General features: G+C 37.0%; 1 protein-coding gene across 2 annotated transcripts in view; it reads right to left on the bottom strand.

The window, feature by feature from the left end:
• Window positions 1-7781: 7781 nt before the first annotated feature.
• Window positions 7782-17801, bottom strand: part of MON2 (MON2 homolog, regulator of endosome-to-Golgi trafficking) — a 123927-nt gene continuing 113907 nt past the window's right edge. For both annotated transcript variants that reach the window (XM_029205050.1, XM_029205051.1), the window contains one exon: window positions 7782-9814. In XM_029205050.1, coding sequence (XP_029060883.1) covers window positions 9651-9814 — 164 coding nt within the window. In that variant the 3' untranslated portion in view covers window positions 7782-9650. The remainder of the gene's footprint in view (window positions 9815-17801) is intronic.

Genomic DNA, 17801 nt, shown 5'->3' with positions numbered 1-17801 from the left:
TTACTTTAAACGCGCAGGCTCCTGGGACTTGTGGGTGGTTTCTTTTCTTTTTTTTTTTTTTTTAAAGGCCAAGTTTGGGAAAAGGCCGACTGCCGTAAGCCCCATCTGCTTTGGGGCCAGGCAAGTTACTTTTTGTCTCCCATTTTGAGACTTTCTGTGAAGTTAACAAATCATTGTGAAGAAAAAGTAAACAGGGGTTGCCAGTTAAGATACGGAGCGTCTAGTTAAATTCAAATTTCAGATAAACGAATAGTTTTTTAGTATATGTATGTCCCATACACACACACAAAATTGTTTATTTGAACTTCAAATTTAACTGGCGTCCTATATTTTTATCTGCTAAATCTGGCAATACTGTTAGTCATCACGCTCCTGAAAATCCAGACCACATAACAAAAGTAAGGAATGGAGGAACTGAAGAGTGTGTTCAGATTTGGAACTGACTCTGCGTGGAGACTTTGATCCCTTCACGAAGGCCAGAGAGCTGAGGTCCAGACTCCAAACTACGCACAAGGGACATCCATGTGCTTTTTGGACAAGTACGTTTTCTATTCCTTTAAACCAGCACAATCTAATTTTGATAACATCTTCTCAGCCAAAGAATTTCATGCAAATTAAAGATTACGTAACACTGGGTTTTCATTTCTAGTCTATATAGTATTGGTGATGGGACACAATTTCTTGAACAAATTTTCAAATTAAAAAGCATCCTGCCTGACATGTTTCAAAACAAAATTTGTAATATGCAAATTAAGAAAATAAAATATACTTGGTTTATTTGGGCTTTTTTGGCTGTGCCACTTGGCTTGTGGGATCTTAGTTCCCTGACCAGGGATAGAACCCAGGCCCTTGGCCGTGAATATACAGAGTGTAACCACTGGACCATCAGGGAATTCATTAAAATATACTTGGGGGGCTTCCCTGGGGGCGCAGTGGTTGAGAGTCCACCTGCTGATGCTGGGGACACGGGTTTGTGCCCCGGTCCGGGAAGATCCCACGTGCCGCGGAGCAGCTGGGCCCGTGAGCCTGTGCTCCGCAGTGGGAGAGGCCACAACAGTGAGAGGCCCACGTACAGCAAAAATAAATAAATAAATAAAAATAAAATATACTTGGGTATGCCCACTAACTGACCGATCTCAATGTCATGCTTGTACGCATTTTAAAGCAACTGCTAAAGGCAGTTTGCCTGCGATGTCCAATCTGAACTACTTCCAATTAACAATATGTATTTTTGTACATATTGAACATACTTGCAATTAAGTGCCTTACTTGACAAAGTTGACAAAATTGACTGCATCACAGTGATGCTTACCACAAAGTCTGTAGAAACTTCACTAATAGTTTATGATTCACACCACCTTGTTCCCATAAGCAATGATTGGGTTGCCATGGCCGTCATCCCCCACTGCTCATTCACTGTACACTGGACCACACTATCCTCCACCGTAGCAAATGTCATTTGTCATAATGGTCCAGATATTCAAATGGTCATCAAACAGTTATTTGGTCTACAGTATACAGATACATTAGAGCAATAAAATTTCCAAATAAATTTAGTCATTACACTAATTGTATCAGATTCCTTTCCACCATTAACCTGTTTTTGACAGTGTTGACACCAATGTACTCATCATCCAGACACAATGTGCTGTTATCAACTCTTTCTTTTCCTCCACCCATAATATCCAGAATCTAATCATCCTTTCCTTTCCTAATGTGAGCATGCTCACCTTATCAATCCTTCACCATGACCTCACAGCAGAAAAATTGCAACAGCTGTAGCCTACCTTAGCTCTCCCTACTCTATTTTCCTTCCACTTTATCCTGCTTATAACTGCAAGTTTATCTTCCTTAGTTTCATAATATACTCCTAAAAATAATCACTCCAAACTCCTGCCACCTCAAATCTAAATTACTCTGCTTGGCTTTCAAGGAATTTCATGAACGGGCCTCAATCCTTTACCATCAACCTTGTTTCACACAACACATTGAAATGTACTCTCTGTTTCCTCATATCTCAGATATATGCCTTGCTCGCATTATTTGTCTTTACCTGAAATACCCTCAAATATCCTTTGGACCCAACTAGCTATCAGCACCTGGAAGCCCCCAATGACTTCTGTCCATACAGCAAGGATACAGTTATGAATATACACATAGTAGGTTCTCACTATGCTGTGGTTGTCCAGTAAAAGACAAAAACACTATCTTTTCGTGAGAAGGTATGGGTTTTCTGACCATTTCTTGAATGACATGGGCCAAAATTTTTGTTTCATGTAACATCCACCAGTTACCGTGTGCCCTGGGACAGTTCTTCACAACACTCCTTTTTAAAATCCTAATAAACAACTCTATGAGTTAAACGCTACTATGAACTCTATGTTACAGATGAGGAAGCCAAATCAGATTAATTAACCCAAGGTCACACATCTAGTAAGTAACAGTGCTGAAATTTGAATCTAGGAAGTCTAGCCCCAAACTCTGGGCTCTTAACCACTAAGCTATTGGTTATAATATAATATAACCTCTTATAACAAACTACAAATCAGTAAGATGTTTTAAACTCTCTTGGACCAAATAAAAACCCAGTGCAGCTCTTTTTTTCACAGTACTTCATAGTTATGTTCAAGTGTTTTTGTCCCAATTCCTATTCACAGAAATAGTAATTGTCTAAAAAGCATTTTCAATTTACTTCAGTAAGGCTTGGATTTTAATGAAGTGCGGATCATTTTTGTAAAACGTGAATCTAGCATGGTGTAGAAAAAACTGCTTTTGAAATAAGAGATGCTTATTCAGGGACTTCAGCTATGTGCCTCTAAGTAAGTCACTTGACCCGCTAAACCTTGACTTCCTCCTCTGTAAAATGAGTAAAATTAATACCTTCCTTGCAGGAACTGCTGTGAGAATTAAAAGGAATAATATAGGCAAAGCCCTGGCTGACACATACTAGGTCCTCCAGAAATGATTAAAATTAGAAGTTAGAAAAATTACTATAACTACACTTGACTTCTGTAAATACTATGGAGGAATCTTTCAGAATACATTTATCACACAAGTCAGGTTTTCAAGAAGGAAACTTTAAAACAAATTATTTGTCTTTGAGACGTGGAGGGATGGTCTGTCATTGCTATAGGCAGCCAGTTCCAAAATTAGCCTCACTAAATTAAAAATAAATAGGAGGGCTTCCCTGGTGGTGCAGTGGTTGAGAATCCGCCTGCCAATGCAGGGGACACGGGTTCGAGCCCTGGTCCAGGAAGATCCCACATGCCGCAGAGCAATGAAGCCTGAGCGCCACAACTGCTGAGCCTGCGCTCTAGAGCCCACAAGCCACAACTACTGAGCCCCCGTGCCACAACTACTGAAGCCTGCAGCCTAGAGCCCATGCTCTGCAGCAAGAGAAGCCACCGCAATGAGAAGCCCACGAACCGCAACAAAGAGTAGCTCCCGCTCTCCACAACTAGAGAAAGCCCGCACACAGCAACGAAGACCCAACAGTCAAAAATAAATAAAATAAATTTTAAAAAAGTAATAAATAGGAGTGCTCATAAAACAAGAGATAACTGAGTCTAATCCAGGTGAGGATTATGTTCTTTACTTGACCTAAAATTTTAAGTTATAAATCTTCTTTTTTCTAAACTGCTGATATTTCATAATGTCCTTCTGACTGTATATTCTTTTCTTCATTTTATATATTAATAGTTTCAACAAAGGTCTCAAAACACATCTCATTATATTTTATGAAAGTTTTTCCAAGTTCATACAAATGTTTGAATCACTTATGAAGTCTTTAAACAGAGGCAATGACATGGGATGTCACTGAAGTGTTGAACCTCGTGGGGATGAGGATGCAAACAAAGTATATGAAAGGAAAAAATGAATAATTTATCAGATCTGAAAGTAAATTCTCAAAGTGGTTATGACTTTAAGTTATACTGAGAAAACTAGTACTGCTGGAACATAATTAAAAACCTAGAATCATGCTGAGTGCTAACTGTAAAGCAAATTAAGGATCTATGTAATCACAGCCGTATCTATGCAGTTTTTGTGAAAAATCTATCCTAGGCCACAAAGAAAATTTGGGTTTGAAGCCAAGAGACTTTCGTGATTATAATACATAACTGATACATCTCAACAACATAAAAATTGCAAGGAGGAAGTGTAACAACAGCAGTATTACTTTCAAGAACTGTGTCGGGAACTAAAAAAGAATCTCACAAAATTAGATAAATATATCCAGTCTGACATAAACACCATATGGTAACTGCCTTAAGAGACAGGAGTTGTATGTTATGTGTTAAAATTATGACACAGAGGTAGTAAAAGCTGGAAAGCAAATGCAATTTGCACAGTTGGGTCTGAAGTCTAATATTTTATTTTTCTAGATAAAAAGAATAAGAATGCAATATTATAGCTTTGGGGTTTTTCTCCATCTAGTAAAAGTTCATGGAAAGGAGCAGTTGGTATTATATTGCAATAGTTTCCCACAATGGTGGCATGGTTTAGCAGGTCTTCCCTGGTGGCACTATTTATTGAATATTTAAAATAAAATTTAATATAGCCACACTTGCAGCAACTGAAAATGATCTCAAAATTCAAGGGTACAATAATTTTCTTTTTTTCTGAGGGGCTAGAATCAATCCCACAGTGTGATTAAGAATGTTTCAACTGACCTCTGTATCATTACAAGCATCAACCATATGGATACCAAATACACCCAAGAAAGACTTGAAGATGAGTACTATAACATTCCAGGTCTTCTATCAAAGAATACTGCTTTCAACAGAAAAATAGAAACAGCTGAAATACACGGGCAATATGCTGCTTCTAAGTCCTCCTTGAAAGTAGGCACCATGCAAATATTATAAATCAACGAATATTTAGATAACATAAATATAAAATAGTTCAAAGTATCTGCCTCCAAAAACAAAAAGACCTCCCCCCAAAAAGACAAAAAAACCAAAAACTCATGAATGAGTCTAAAGACTCCCTTTTGAGAAAAGTGGTATGATCTCTCTATTTACATAAAAGACATGATTGTTCCAAGTTTAGCTGCTGAATTCATCACATTTATAGCAATCTCATTTTGTGAGCATCCTGGCTGCCGAATCTTGTAGATTCGGAAAGATAGTAGGAGCTATGGCCACATATTACTTTAACTTGTTCAGCTAGTTTGAAATGGCAGGGGGACTCCACCTTTGCAAAAAACCAACAGTGGCCAAAGTAGAAGGTATTTCCAGAGTCTCATTTAATAGAAAGGCAATTGGCAGTGGCTCTACCACTAATAGCTCTGTTTCTTCTGAACAGATACAGGTGAAATTAGAAGAAAAGCTGGAAGAAAAGAGGCAGAGAATGAAAGAGAAATGAGAGGAGAAAAAGAGAAACTAGGGGAGTGTATAAGAAAGGAAATAAGGTAAACATACAATTTAAAAAAGGAGAAAAGGGGAGAAAAATATATAGTCAAAGATCTCAATTAATAGTACAGTAATAAATTTATCAAACAACTACCCCAAGAATGTCATTACCAAATCAACTCAAAATTCAAACTATTTTGTTTTCTCTAAAGCATGAGTAACTCATTATCATCTGTTTTAGAGATAAGAAAACAGAGGCTTTGAAAAGTTAACAGGCTTGAAACTAAATAAGAGGCAGAGCCTCAGCTTCTCACAGCCTCACAATTCATCAGGATTACTAAGAGTTGTTTATATTCACAAAAGGATCACAACATGCTCCTTATTTAAAGAGAGCCAACACTGCTAGACATTCAAAATTACTAGATTTGTAAGAAATTGGTATTTATCTAAATCCTCTGAAATAGTTTTTATATAAGATAGACATTATAACTTTCTTTCCCAATCTATAAAAACTCTTCATTCAAACTGAAAGCACTACTCTACTTAGCAGAGATTAAAAACAAATTTAATTCAAGTGATTTTGAAGCATTAAAAGCTGCTTTCCCATAGTATATAAATTGGTAACAAACCAGGCGGTATGAACTCCTGGTTCTTCTCACAAATGGTTAAAAAAAAAAAAAAAAAAAGCAAAATTCACTCTAATAATGTAGATAAATACAACCCTGCAACACAAAGCATAGTAAAATGTGGTACTTTACACAAGATGAGCATATCTGCCCCAAAGGCCAAACCTGATAAGTAGAAATCTAAAGAACATACTAGGCTGCTGGCAATGCTTTCAATGAGACCATTTTTGTCTACATTTGTGGTAGTTTTCCATTTAAAAAAAAAAAGTAATCAACAATATTCTCGGCCTGGACATAGATTAATTCTTCAGAGGCTTCTAAATCTCCATGATTAATTTCTATAGCAATCACAGGTACTGTGAATCACAAGAGCTGTGCCTTGGCTAGCCAGATGTCACATCACCTACAGCAGACTCCTGAGGATTTGGTCGCTCATCTGAATTATTCTACATTTGAGAAGAATATATTAGTCATTATATATAACTACACTGTCATTCATTAACACAGTGTATAACCTCATTAATACTCTTTGAGTTGACTCTTTGGCCCAATGGTTACCTAGGACTAGAGGTACCAAACTGTGATGATGAACAAAATACTCTAAGGTTACAATGAGAAAGGACAACCTAGTTATTGGCCTGCTACAGAATTAAATTAAGTGAATGTTATTCATCACAGTAAAATATATGTGCTGAATTGTTCATCTCTTCCTTCTGGTACTAAATATAATTTAAGGAATATAGCAAGAGATGAATAATCATCACACAAGGGAAAAATAGGTAAGAAACAACATAGCTGTTAATAAAATTTAAAATGAAAGCAAGTGAAAAGTGGGTCTCTCTAAGCCAGACTTTTATGCACCTAACAGGCTTCTCAGAAATGAATGTTACTCACAAAAGTATACAGTAAAACTAACAAAACTTAACACTAGCTTTTATAAAGAAATACGAAATAAGAAACTACAAAATGACCTTTTCCTTTTTGGCATTATAGGAAACTAAAAAGTAAGTTATTCAAGTTGAAAATTAGTTTGTCTCCTTTTTAGTGGAAAAAATAGCTAGAAAAGGACTTTAATCCAATTGTTGGCATATGCCAGCTGTCCTGCAATCCACATAAGACAGGTACTGTCAGGGACAAAAGGTGATTACGTGAGGCTTAAAACTCATTGTATTTATAATATGTATCCCACAGGACATTATTAGTACTGTTTCAAGGACCAGTCATAGTCTCAAATGTGCTATAAAATGATCTTAGCTTTGGGAGCTTCCTTTTTGAATCTTCTAGCATCTATCAATAGTAATCTCACACAGCCCAGTTCTTCTAGTAACTAAAGAAGGCAATTCATACCAACAAGACAAGGGCAATGTGTTAACCTCCCCAGGGATCAGGATATTTTAGAAAATGCAGCCTTGACTCAAGGGGATGAATTGTTAGTAGTGATTCTTGGGGGCGGCAGGAGATATTTATTCTGGGAGGAAAAACCTGTCAAATTATACCACGAAGTGGGCAGCCCACTTTGCTTGTCACTAAGACTGGGATGATTACCATACTATATGGTATTTACAAATTCACTATATTTATGCCTTTTTTTTTTCTGTAGGGCATGGTCCTAGTATTGAAAACTAATACAATGTTAGCTAAAACTACTCAGTTTATATAAGTATATGCTGCATACCCTTGACTCACATCTAACTTTCACTGGAGAATAATTATTCTGATTGCAATTGATCTGTTATTTCTCAAGAACAGACATATTTTTACTTCATGTAAATTCATGGCAATATTTTTAACGTGTTACTGAATTGGAACACTACCCTTCTTATTCAATTTCAACACTTTATCAGTGATATGCAGATTTTTCTAATTCCCAGTTTAACATATCCAAATACAGAAAATAAACTAAATACACAGATTGAATTTTTTTTTTCACAACTTTCTTTAAGGAAATGCTGAAGATAGAAACTAGGAAATGCCATATTTTACCTTAATTTTAGGTGAAATTATAAAATAGAAATTCATTAATTAGTGTTAAGAAAAATAACATCCCCTCGGAAAAAAAAGATCTTATCACATGTTTACAGATACTAGTGCAAATTAAATAAATACACAATTACAACAGCCTCAACATTGTATCTAATTCATTACTCAATTTTAATATCCTCTTGTAGTTTTATACTTATTCTAGAGAGGCTGAAATTTATAAATTCTATTAAAATTAAAGGCCTTCCAGAACACTAAAATAATACTAAGACCATCGTAATTTCTTACGAATAATCATTTTTAAACATCTTTGAGTCTTCACATAAATAATTATGAAAATTTAACTAAGAAAAATATAATATCATAATCCATTAAAGAAAAAATACAGTGAGCTAGGCCAGTCAGTTTTTTAAGAAATAATTAGTGTATTCAAGAGCACTCTTCTTCTTCACTAAGATAGGAAAGTGAAACAAAATTAGCATTTTACTCCATGACAGAAAGTTTACTGTACTTCTAAATGCTTCACATCTCTAAAAATACACTTCTCATTGTTTTAGAATACACACATATTTTATATTTGTGGGTTAGCACAGTTATTTGCTTCTTGAGAATATGTTACAAAATGAAGCACTCAAATGAGCAAAACCTCACTGCAAAATTTTAGGAAATCTAAGATTATCTTGCCTGGGTCATATTTCAAAGACAGTGATCAACGTTGTTAGTCAGTGGGGGAAAAAAAAAAGATCAGTAGAAATATAAAATAGTCTTTAAAATCCAGACAGCAAATATAAAAAGAGACAGACTTAAGTGAAATCTGGGAAAGATATTTAAAGAAATGAGGTATGATGGAGCCATAGTGCTACAATTTATCTCAATATATTAAGTTTTAATAATAACCTATACTTCAAAGTTGCAATATCAGCAAATCATAAAGTATCTGCTGTTGTGTTCTCATGACCTTTCTGGTCAGATGTTTAATAGTCACTAGTAAATACATTTAAAATAAGCATTAAGCTAACTGCATGATCATACGATAAGCATATCTGCCACTTAAGAAGGCAAATTATAAGTAAAAATGTAAGCAAACAATTTTGTATTAATAATAAATACAGTTTCAAGCATTTAACATTATCAATATTTTAAAAATTTAAATAATAAATGCAACTATTTTATACAGAACTGTACCATTTATTATACACACAAGTATATCAGTTCCCTTTGTTTACAAAGGCTGGTTATAGACAATATGGAATGTTACAGTACCATCTTGCATAAAATTTTAGTACAATTTTGTACTAGAAAAAGGGTGCAAAAACACCAGCCTAATAAACCTGACAAAATGAAATATCTTTTCTTTCTTTTTAAAAAGTACATCATTAACACATACACCACAAACTGTACATAAGCTTACTTTTAAATCACCAACTGAAGATATGGTAGCAGGTATGTTGTAGTATTAACTATCGCTCCCATCAGTTTAATTTATTAAAGGCTTGCACTGCTACTCATTCAGGAACCTTTGTTGACATGTAAGCTTGTAATATGAATTACTTAACTCAGGTAAGTACAATTTAAAGGAGGCTAACAACAGCTGCCAATAATTATTTGTAGTAAGAAACGTCCTTCTCACAGAAAATTCACTGAGGAGCAAACATTTTTGTATATCATTCTTCTTAAAATTTATTGTAGCTGGTCAAGATTCTCCATTTTGAACTTTGGATGCTGGTGGTTGCATGAAATCCTTAAAAGGAACTAGTGCCTCTTTAAGTGCAGAGCAGACTTCTGAAGATGAGCAGGTGATGCATTCTACTAAAGTTGGGTATAAGGCAATTACTTGTGCCCAGGTATTTCCATCAACTGTAATGCAAAAAGTATAAAACCTCAAAAAAGAGTGGATTGAAATGGCAGATTATCCAGTTAACATAAACACAATCCTTTAAACACAATGCAAAAAAAAAAATCCAAAATATGGAAATTCCTCAAGCCTGTACCTTTTCTTTCTTTAAACTTTGGAAGACTTCCTGCAATATTTAATAAGGTATGAGTGAAAAATACATGATCAGTGTGCAGAATCATCAATACCACCAAATTTGACAAAGTACATTTAAAATGATACTTCAATATGTGAAGGTCTTGGAAGCTAACAAAACAACTCAGAATAATTCAAACCTTTGTCATTTTCAGTATAATAGCCAGAGAAGAAAGTGTACTTTTCAAGAACAATTAGAAAACAATTCAACTTTTTATGCAGTTATATGCTAAAAATATACATATATCTTAAATAATTTTCCTAATAATGTCCTCAATATTGATTTTAACTTCAAATGACCACACATAGATCCATTCTTCTCTTACACTGTTTGCTAATCTTTAATGTATCTGACTAGGTTTAAGCTGTAGTGGGGAGGGACATTTCTGCCTTCCTCATCACTATTATGGACAGCTAGTACAGTTAAATGTTATTTGGTGAATGGACAAAAGTGTTGTATCGGGCTTCCCTGGTGGCGCAGTGGTTGAGAGTCCGCCTGCCGATGCAGGGGACACGGGTTCGTGCCCCGGTCCGGGAAGATCCCACATGCCATGGAGCGGCTGGGCCCGTGAGCCATGGCCGCTGAGCCTGTGCGTCCGGAGCCTGTGCTTCACAACGGGAGAGGCCACAACAGTGACAGGCCCGCGTACAGCAAAAAAAAAAAAAGTGTTGTATCACAATTACCTTGTGATTTCCTTATACTCTGAGATCACATATTACATTTCTATTTTCCTATAAGTACTGTGCGTATTGTTGAGAGTGCAATACACGATAAAACCTGATGACAGAGTTTTCTTAGAAAGTATATGTATATGGCACTTGGCAGAACAAATCTCAAATTGCTGAGGCAGTGTAGTATAAAAGAAAGAACACTATACTACGCATAACGAGCCTTGGTTCCGTTTTTCACTCCAATTTACTGAGTGTCAACTAAGTGTCTAAAAACCTTTCTGAAATAAGTTAGTGCTGGGTGTCCCTGAACAAGTCAAATAATTTCTCATATCTTGACTTTCACTATAGAATAAAGAAATGAGGTTCTCAAACTAGTGTTCTTCAAGTTACTTCTTTAAAAAAACTGATGGTCAAATAAGTTTGGCAAATGTTGTACATATAAACTTCCTTTTGGGGGATTCATAATTCACACAGGTTCATAGTTAAAGAATAGGTTTAACTCTTATCCAATCCAAGGTTTCCAAAATTAATTTGATTATGGAATTTTTCCCCATTCAATATCTACTGACATCCCTCATCATTAATATTCATTCCTTAGTACATATCTTGGGAAATGCTAACCTGCTCATTTAATCTCTTCGCCACCTCAACAAGGGCTTCCTCAGAGTGGAGGTGGGAAGAAGAAAAGGGGTGTGGAGCTGACGGGTATTGGTGAGGGAGGGAATGTCAGGCCAGAGCTGCTCTGCTTTTAGCTGTTTTGTATGTTGGAAATCCACATCAGATTTCATTTGTAAAAAGAATTTTGCTGCTTAATAGCAACAACAAAAAAGAAACATTAAAAAAACCAATGGCCTAAGTAGTTTAAACAGTCTGCTCCAGCTGTTGTCTATAAAGCTTTCCACTAATCATTTAACAAAAGATTACATAGAGAGAATTCTGGGAAATGGCAAAGTAGTAAGTACCAGGAATCTGTCTGTCCACCTAGACAACAACTGAACTGGCAGGATTTGATGCAACTATCTTGGAACTCTGGAGTCTACTGAAGGCTTGCAACTTCCAGAGGAAGACCTGGATAGTATATTGCAGTTAAGTTTCGTCAATCTAAGCCCTTAGCACAGTAGCAGCTACCCATCCTCTATTCCTAGCCATGTGGTAAGCAGTTGTGCAGGTGTTCCTGGAGCAGCTTGCACGCAGCTTGTGGGAGGCCAGGGTGGGAAAACAGGACTCTATACTCCAAATATCAGGGGTCTGTGCTCTAATTGCTGATCACAGAGGTGCAAAGAGGCTTCAAGAACAAAAGAAAAAACAAATAATTCAAAAATGGGCAAAGGACTTGAATAGACATTTCTCCAAAGAAGATATACAAATGGTCGATAAAGCACATGAAAAGATGCTCAACACCATTAACCATTAGGAAAATGCAAATCAAAACAACAACGAGATACCACCTCATGCTTAATAGAATAGCTACTATAAAACAACAAACAAACAGAAAACAAATGTAGGTGAGGCTGTAAAGAAGACAGAACCCTTGTTCACTGTTGGGGGGAATGTAAAATGGTACAGCCACTGTGGGAAACAGTATGGTGATTCCTCAAAAAATAAAAAATAGAATTTACCATATGACCCAGCAATTCCACTTCTGGTATATACCCAAAAGAATTAAAAGCAGGATCTCAAAGAGATATCTGTACACACATGTTCATAGCAGCATTATTCACAACAGCTAACACCATGGAAGTAACCCAAGTGTCCACCAACGGATAAATGGATATATAGATATACACACACACAATGGAATATTATTTGGCCTCAAAAAAGAAGGAAAACTGCAACATACTAAAATATGGATGAACCTTAACAACATTAGCTAAGTGAAATAAGCCAGTCACAAAAAGGCAAATACTGTATGTTTCAACTTATATGAGGTACTTAGAGTAGTCAAGATCATAGAGAGAAAAAGTAGAATGGTGGGCTTCCCTGGTGGTGCAGTGGTTGAGAGTCCGCCTGCCGATGCAGCGGACGCGGGTTCGTGCCCCGGTCCGGGAAGATCCCACATGCCACGGAGCGGCTGGGCCCATGAGCCATGGCCGCTGAGCCTGCGCGTCCGGAGCCTGTGCTCCACAATGGGAGAGGCCACAACAGTGAGAGGCCCAAATACCGCAAAAAAAAAAAGAAAAGTAGAATGGTGATTACCAGGGGCTAGGAGAAGTGGGGAATGGAGAGTTATTGTTTAACAAGTACAGAGTTTCAGTTATAAAATGAAAAGAGTTATGGACATGGCTGGTGGTGATGGTTGCCAACACTGTGAATGTATTTAATGTCACTGAAAAAATGGTTACCATAGTAAGTTTTGTTACATGTATTTTACTGCAATAAAAGAATTTGGGGGAAAAAAAAAAGACTGCATAGATTGAAAGCTATCTAGATTGGCCCAGATAGTCAACTGACCAAACTTATTCTTGGTTTATTATAGGAAAATACAAAAATAAATTATTTAAGATAACACCTTAAATACAGGGGAAGCTACTCAAATTTCTTAAATTAAAATGTTTTAAAAAACTAACCATAGATCTTCATGGGCACTTTGGATTTAACTATGAAAAACAATGAAAAAGCTGTATGTATTGATATGGAAGAATCTCCATGATATTTAATGAAGTGGAAAATATGAAGAGTGTTCCGAACAGTAGGTAAAACCTGGGGCTATTATGCATATTAATTCGTGTTGAAAACTGGGGGTATACTGGAGCACAGTTGACTTTTGAACAACACAGGTCTGAACTGTGTGGATCTGCTTATACACAGTAAATACTATAGTGCTACACAATCCCCAGCTGGCTGAATCCAAGGATGTAGAACCCCGGATACAGAAGAACCATCTAACTGCTTGGAAGGTCAGCACCCCTAACTCCTGCATTGTTCAAGGGCCGACTACATATGTATTTTGTATTTACATAATAAACTTATGGAAGGATCCACAAACTAATAAAAATGGTTGACTACGGTAATGTAAGAGCTGGGCAGATACAGAACAGGGGAAAGACATGTTCCCTGTACATTTTTCAATATTTTTGAATTTCTGAACCATGTATATGTTTACTACCTATTCAAATTTTTAATTAAAGATCAAGTAAGGTGATAAATAAGTCCAACAAATGCCTCCTCTCCCACTAGAAAACCCTAAAACAAATAACAAATGTTCTAAACAAATGTTGGGTGAACACTGGTTCCAAACCTTGTAGCCTTCCCCTAGAATTAATTTTGGACTGACTACTTGCATGTCCAACATATTTCTGCTGGGAAGGCCTGGACTTCTCTAAGTTGTCTTCTTCTTTTGTTTCTTAATGAAGCTTATCATACCATTTTAATATGTTACTATATCATCATCATCATTTATGGTTACATTTAATTTAAATCTTCACTTAATATGCCCAAAGGTATAATTCAAACTCAAACAATTTTTAACATTAATTTAGTTAGATCATCTATCATTACTAGGCTGCCCTACCCATGGCCCACTGACTTTGTAAAAAGCAGGTTACTAAGTTTTCCTTCCCTTTTCTTCCTTTATACAAATTCTGGTTACATTCTTGACAGCTATCTAAAGATCATAAAAAAAATAAATAAAAAATAATGCAAGTACTATGCACTGAAATACATATGCTGTATTTAATACATCTATAGCAATAACATGAAAAATAGAGAAGTTCCTGTTTATTTCTTAAGTATAACATATTTCTAAGAATCAAATTCTATCCTGTGATCTAATAAAGATTTTACTGGTCTCCAGGAAATCAATGCATGGTCTCCCTCTCTGAAAATTCAACCAGAACATTTTATTAAGATAACTCAAATTTGAACTTGATGGGATAAATTAAGGACACTGTTCCAGAATTTTTCTTAGAAATTCTACCCCTTCTTTTGGGTTGAATATACACAAGTCTACTGCCTCTTAATATCCAGTATAATACTCACGCTTTCTAGGCCAAAGTAACAGTCAGTGAATTTTGAAAACAGAAAAATATGTATTTAATTGTGTAACAACTGACAGGAACAAATATGCTGGGACTCACTTATTAGGCATTTATTAGGAACCTACTTTTTTCTTGGTTATTAAAAGTAATGCTGGGCTTCCCTGGTGGCGCAGTGGTTGAGCCTGCCTGCCGATGCAGGGGACGCGGGTTCGTGCCCCAGTCCAGGAAGATCCCACATGCTGCGGAGCGGCTAGGCCCGTGAGCCATGGCCGCTGAGCCTGCGTGTCCAGAGCCTGTGCTCCGCAAATGCTGCTTAAAGCGCCAGTCTGCTAAGGTGCTTGTGCCTGAATGTAAGTAAACACACTTCCTTCTATAACAAAGTCTTATATAAAAAGTCAGCTGAACCAGTGTTCTCAGTGACACAATTGACTTATATTCTGATGCCAGCTCTTTATCTTGTCCTGGACCAGTAGCTGGTCCAAAAAAAAAACACACACACACACACTTTGAGCAGCAGTCTTGTAAAGGATTCAAAATAGGATAAAACACGGTTCAAATAGCCTGTCAAGAAGTTTACACTTTAAGAGGCATGAGTCATGTACATGCATAACTATAATACAAACAGAGTGCTTTAAGACAAAGGCACACATAAAAGAGCTACAAGTTCGCCAAAAAAAGAAATTGCTCACCTTTAAGGAATAAAAACAAGGCTTAAAAGTGGTGTGATATCTGAACAGGGTGGATATGGGCAGGAGAATGGAATGAGCAAAGGACTAGGAATACTTGGATAGACTAAGAATTTTAGTTTGGTGAGAGAGTAGGATATATGAAGTCTAGTGGGAAATAAAGCATGAATAGAATGGAGTCAGACAGTAGTACTCTTTGTATTTGGTAGGTTATGGTTAATGAAAAAGATTATTTTGTTTTGTTTCAGAAGGATGGAAAAATGAATGACCAAAGGTACACTTTTGGAAAAATCATTTCTGGCATTAATGTAAAAATGGATTGGATAGAAATGAGTGACAGAAAGAAGAAACAAATGAGAAAAGGCTATAAAAATAATTCAAAGTTTCTTATATCTATATGATAAATAACTACAAATGCAGAAGCCTCCTACAACCCCAAAAAGTCAGTCATGTTCTACATTAAAAATATATAAAATATCGGGGCTTCCCTGGTGGCGCAGTGGTTGAGAATCTGCCTGCTAATGCAGGGGACATGGGTTCGAGCCCTGGTCTGGGAGGATCCCACATGCCGCGGAGCAACTAGGCCCGTGAGCCACAACTACTGAGCCTGCGCGTCTGGAGCCTGTGCTCCACAACAAGGGAGGCCGCGATAGTGAGAGGCCCGTGCACCGCAATGAAGAGTGGCCCCCACTTGCCACAACTAGAGAAAGCCCTCACACAGAAACGAAGACCCAACACAGCAAAACTAAATAAATTAATTAATAAACTCCTATCCCCAACATCTAAAAAAAAAAAAAATATATATATATATATATATAATATAAATTATCTATATTCAGACCAATTTAGTTTAAAAAAATCCAGCCAGACTGTGAAGTCAGGATCATAGCAGTGTGAGAAGCTCCCTTTGTCTCTTCCCTTCAATCTATAACTAGTAAAACATCCATAACTCAATAAAAGTGTCTCTGCCCAATACACCAGGATTCCAGAGAATTCCACACATCTGTACAACTATACATAAGAGTGGATGGACTAGGAATTCCTTGGTGGTGCAGTGGTTAGGACTCCGCACTCTCAATGCCAAGGGCCTGGGTTCAATCCCTAGTCAGGGAACTAAGATCCCACAAGCAGTGTGGCCAAAAAAAAGAGTGGATGGGCTGAAACACACAGAGGAGGCAGGACCAGGGAAACAGTGGAGGTGGTGCCTGCAGTCCTAGATCCCCAGCCACAGCAGCTAAGCCTGCAGCCTCAGAAAACCTGGTAGCAGCAGGGCAGGTGATGCACATGACTCCAGCTTCTCAGCCACAGCAGTGGCTAAGGCTACAGGGAACTAGGCAACAACAGGGCCTGCAACGTTATCCCTCCAGTCATGCAGGCACATATGACTCTGGCCCTTTTGCCCATAGCAGCAGCGTCCATGAAACTGATAACCCTGGATGTGGCAAAAGCACCCAAGACCTTAGCTCCTCACCCCAACCACCCTCTGTCCCCACTGCACTGGACCCAGAAGCATGGATCCAGGAGATCCCAGACATGGTGGACACACCTGCTATCTCAGTGCCATAGGCAGTGACACCAGTAACAACAGCGACACTGGCAGCAGCAAGGTGCCAGCAACCCTGAAAGCATAAGCAGTGACAACAAGGGCACCAGACAACGCCTATAGCAGAGGCAGTGGAGGATGGAAAGTGCCATTTCTCAAATATAACCATAGGCAACTCAGGTAAGAGAAACCAAAAACTTGTACTATAGTGCCACCTACTGAAAAACAAAAGAAAGGCCTCTAATTACTAACCTGTTAAATTGTTAGAGTCAAATAAAAAAGAAGCCTTACTAAAGAAAAGAGGTGTGTGTTACTTCAAATATATGAGAGGAACAACTCATCAAGCACCATGAAAAACCAGAGTAATATGGTATCACAAAAGAAAACGAAAGTTCTCCAGAAACCAAACTTAAAATTAAACAATACTGCAATCTAACCGGCAGAATTCAAAATAGCTGTTCTAAAGAAATTCAACAAGCTACAAGAAAACTCAGAAAGGTAGTTCGATGAGCTTAGGAATAATATTAATGAGCAGAGGAATACATTACCAAAGAAACTGAAACTGAAAAGGAACCAAACAGAAATTCTGGAGCCAAAGAACTCAATAAATGAGATGAAGAATGCATAAGAACATATGGGAAATAGAGCAGACCATATGGAAGAGAGAATTAGCTAGCTCAAAGATAGAAATCAAGAAATCAATACAAGTAGAAGAGGAAAGAGAGCTAAGATTTAAAAAAAATGAAGGAATTCTATAAGAACTATCCAACTCTATTAGGAAAAGCAACATCAGAATAATGAGTATCCCAGGAGAAGGGGACAGAGGGTTTATTTAAAGAAATAATAGCTGAAACCTTCCTAAACCTGGGGAAGGAACTGGATATACAAGTCCACGAATCTAAGAGAACAGCTAATTACCTCAATGCAAAAAGACCTT

This window comes from Monodon monoceros, unplaced genomic scaffold (assembly GCF_005190385.1).
Source record: "Monodon monoceros isolate NGI ecotype Baffin Bay Population unplaced genomic scaffold, NGI_Narwhal_1 Super_Scaffold_6, whole genome shotgun sequence".
NCBI classification, from domain to species: domain Eukaryota; kingdom Metazoa; phylum Chordata; class Mammalia; order Artiodactyla; family Monodontidae; genus Monodon; species Monodon monoceros.
The sequence above is the reverse complement of the archived record's forward strand: the minus strand, read 5'-3'. Positions and strand labels throughout refer to the sequence as shown.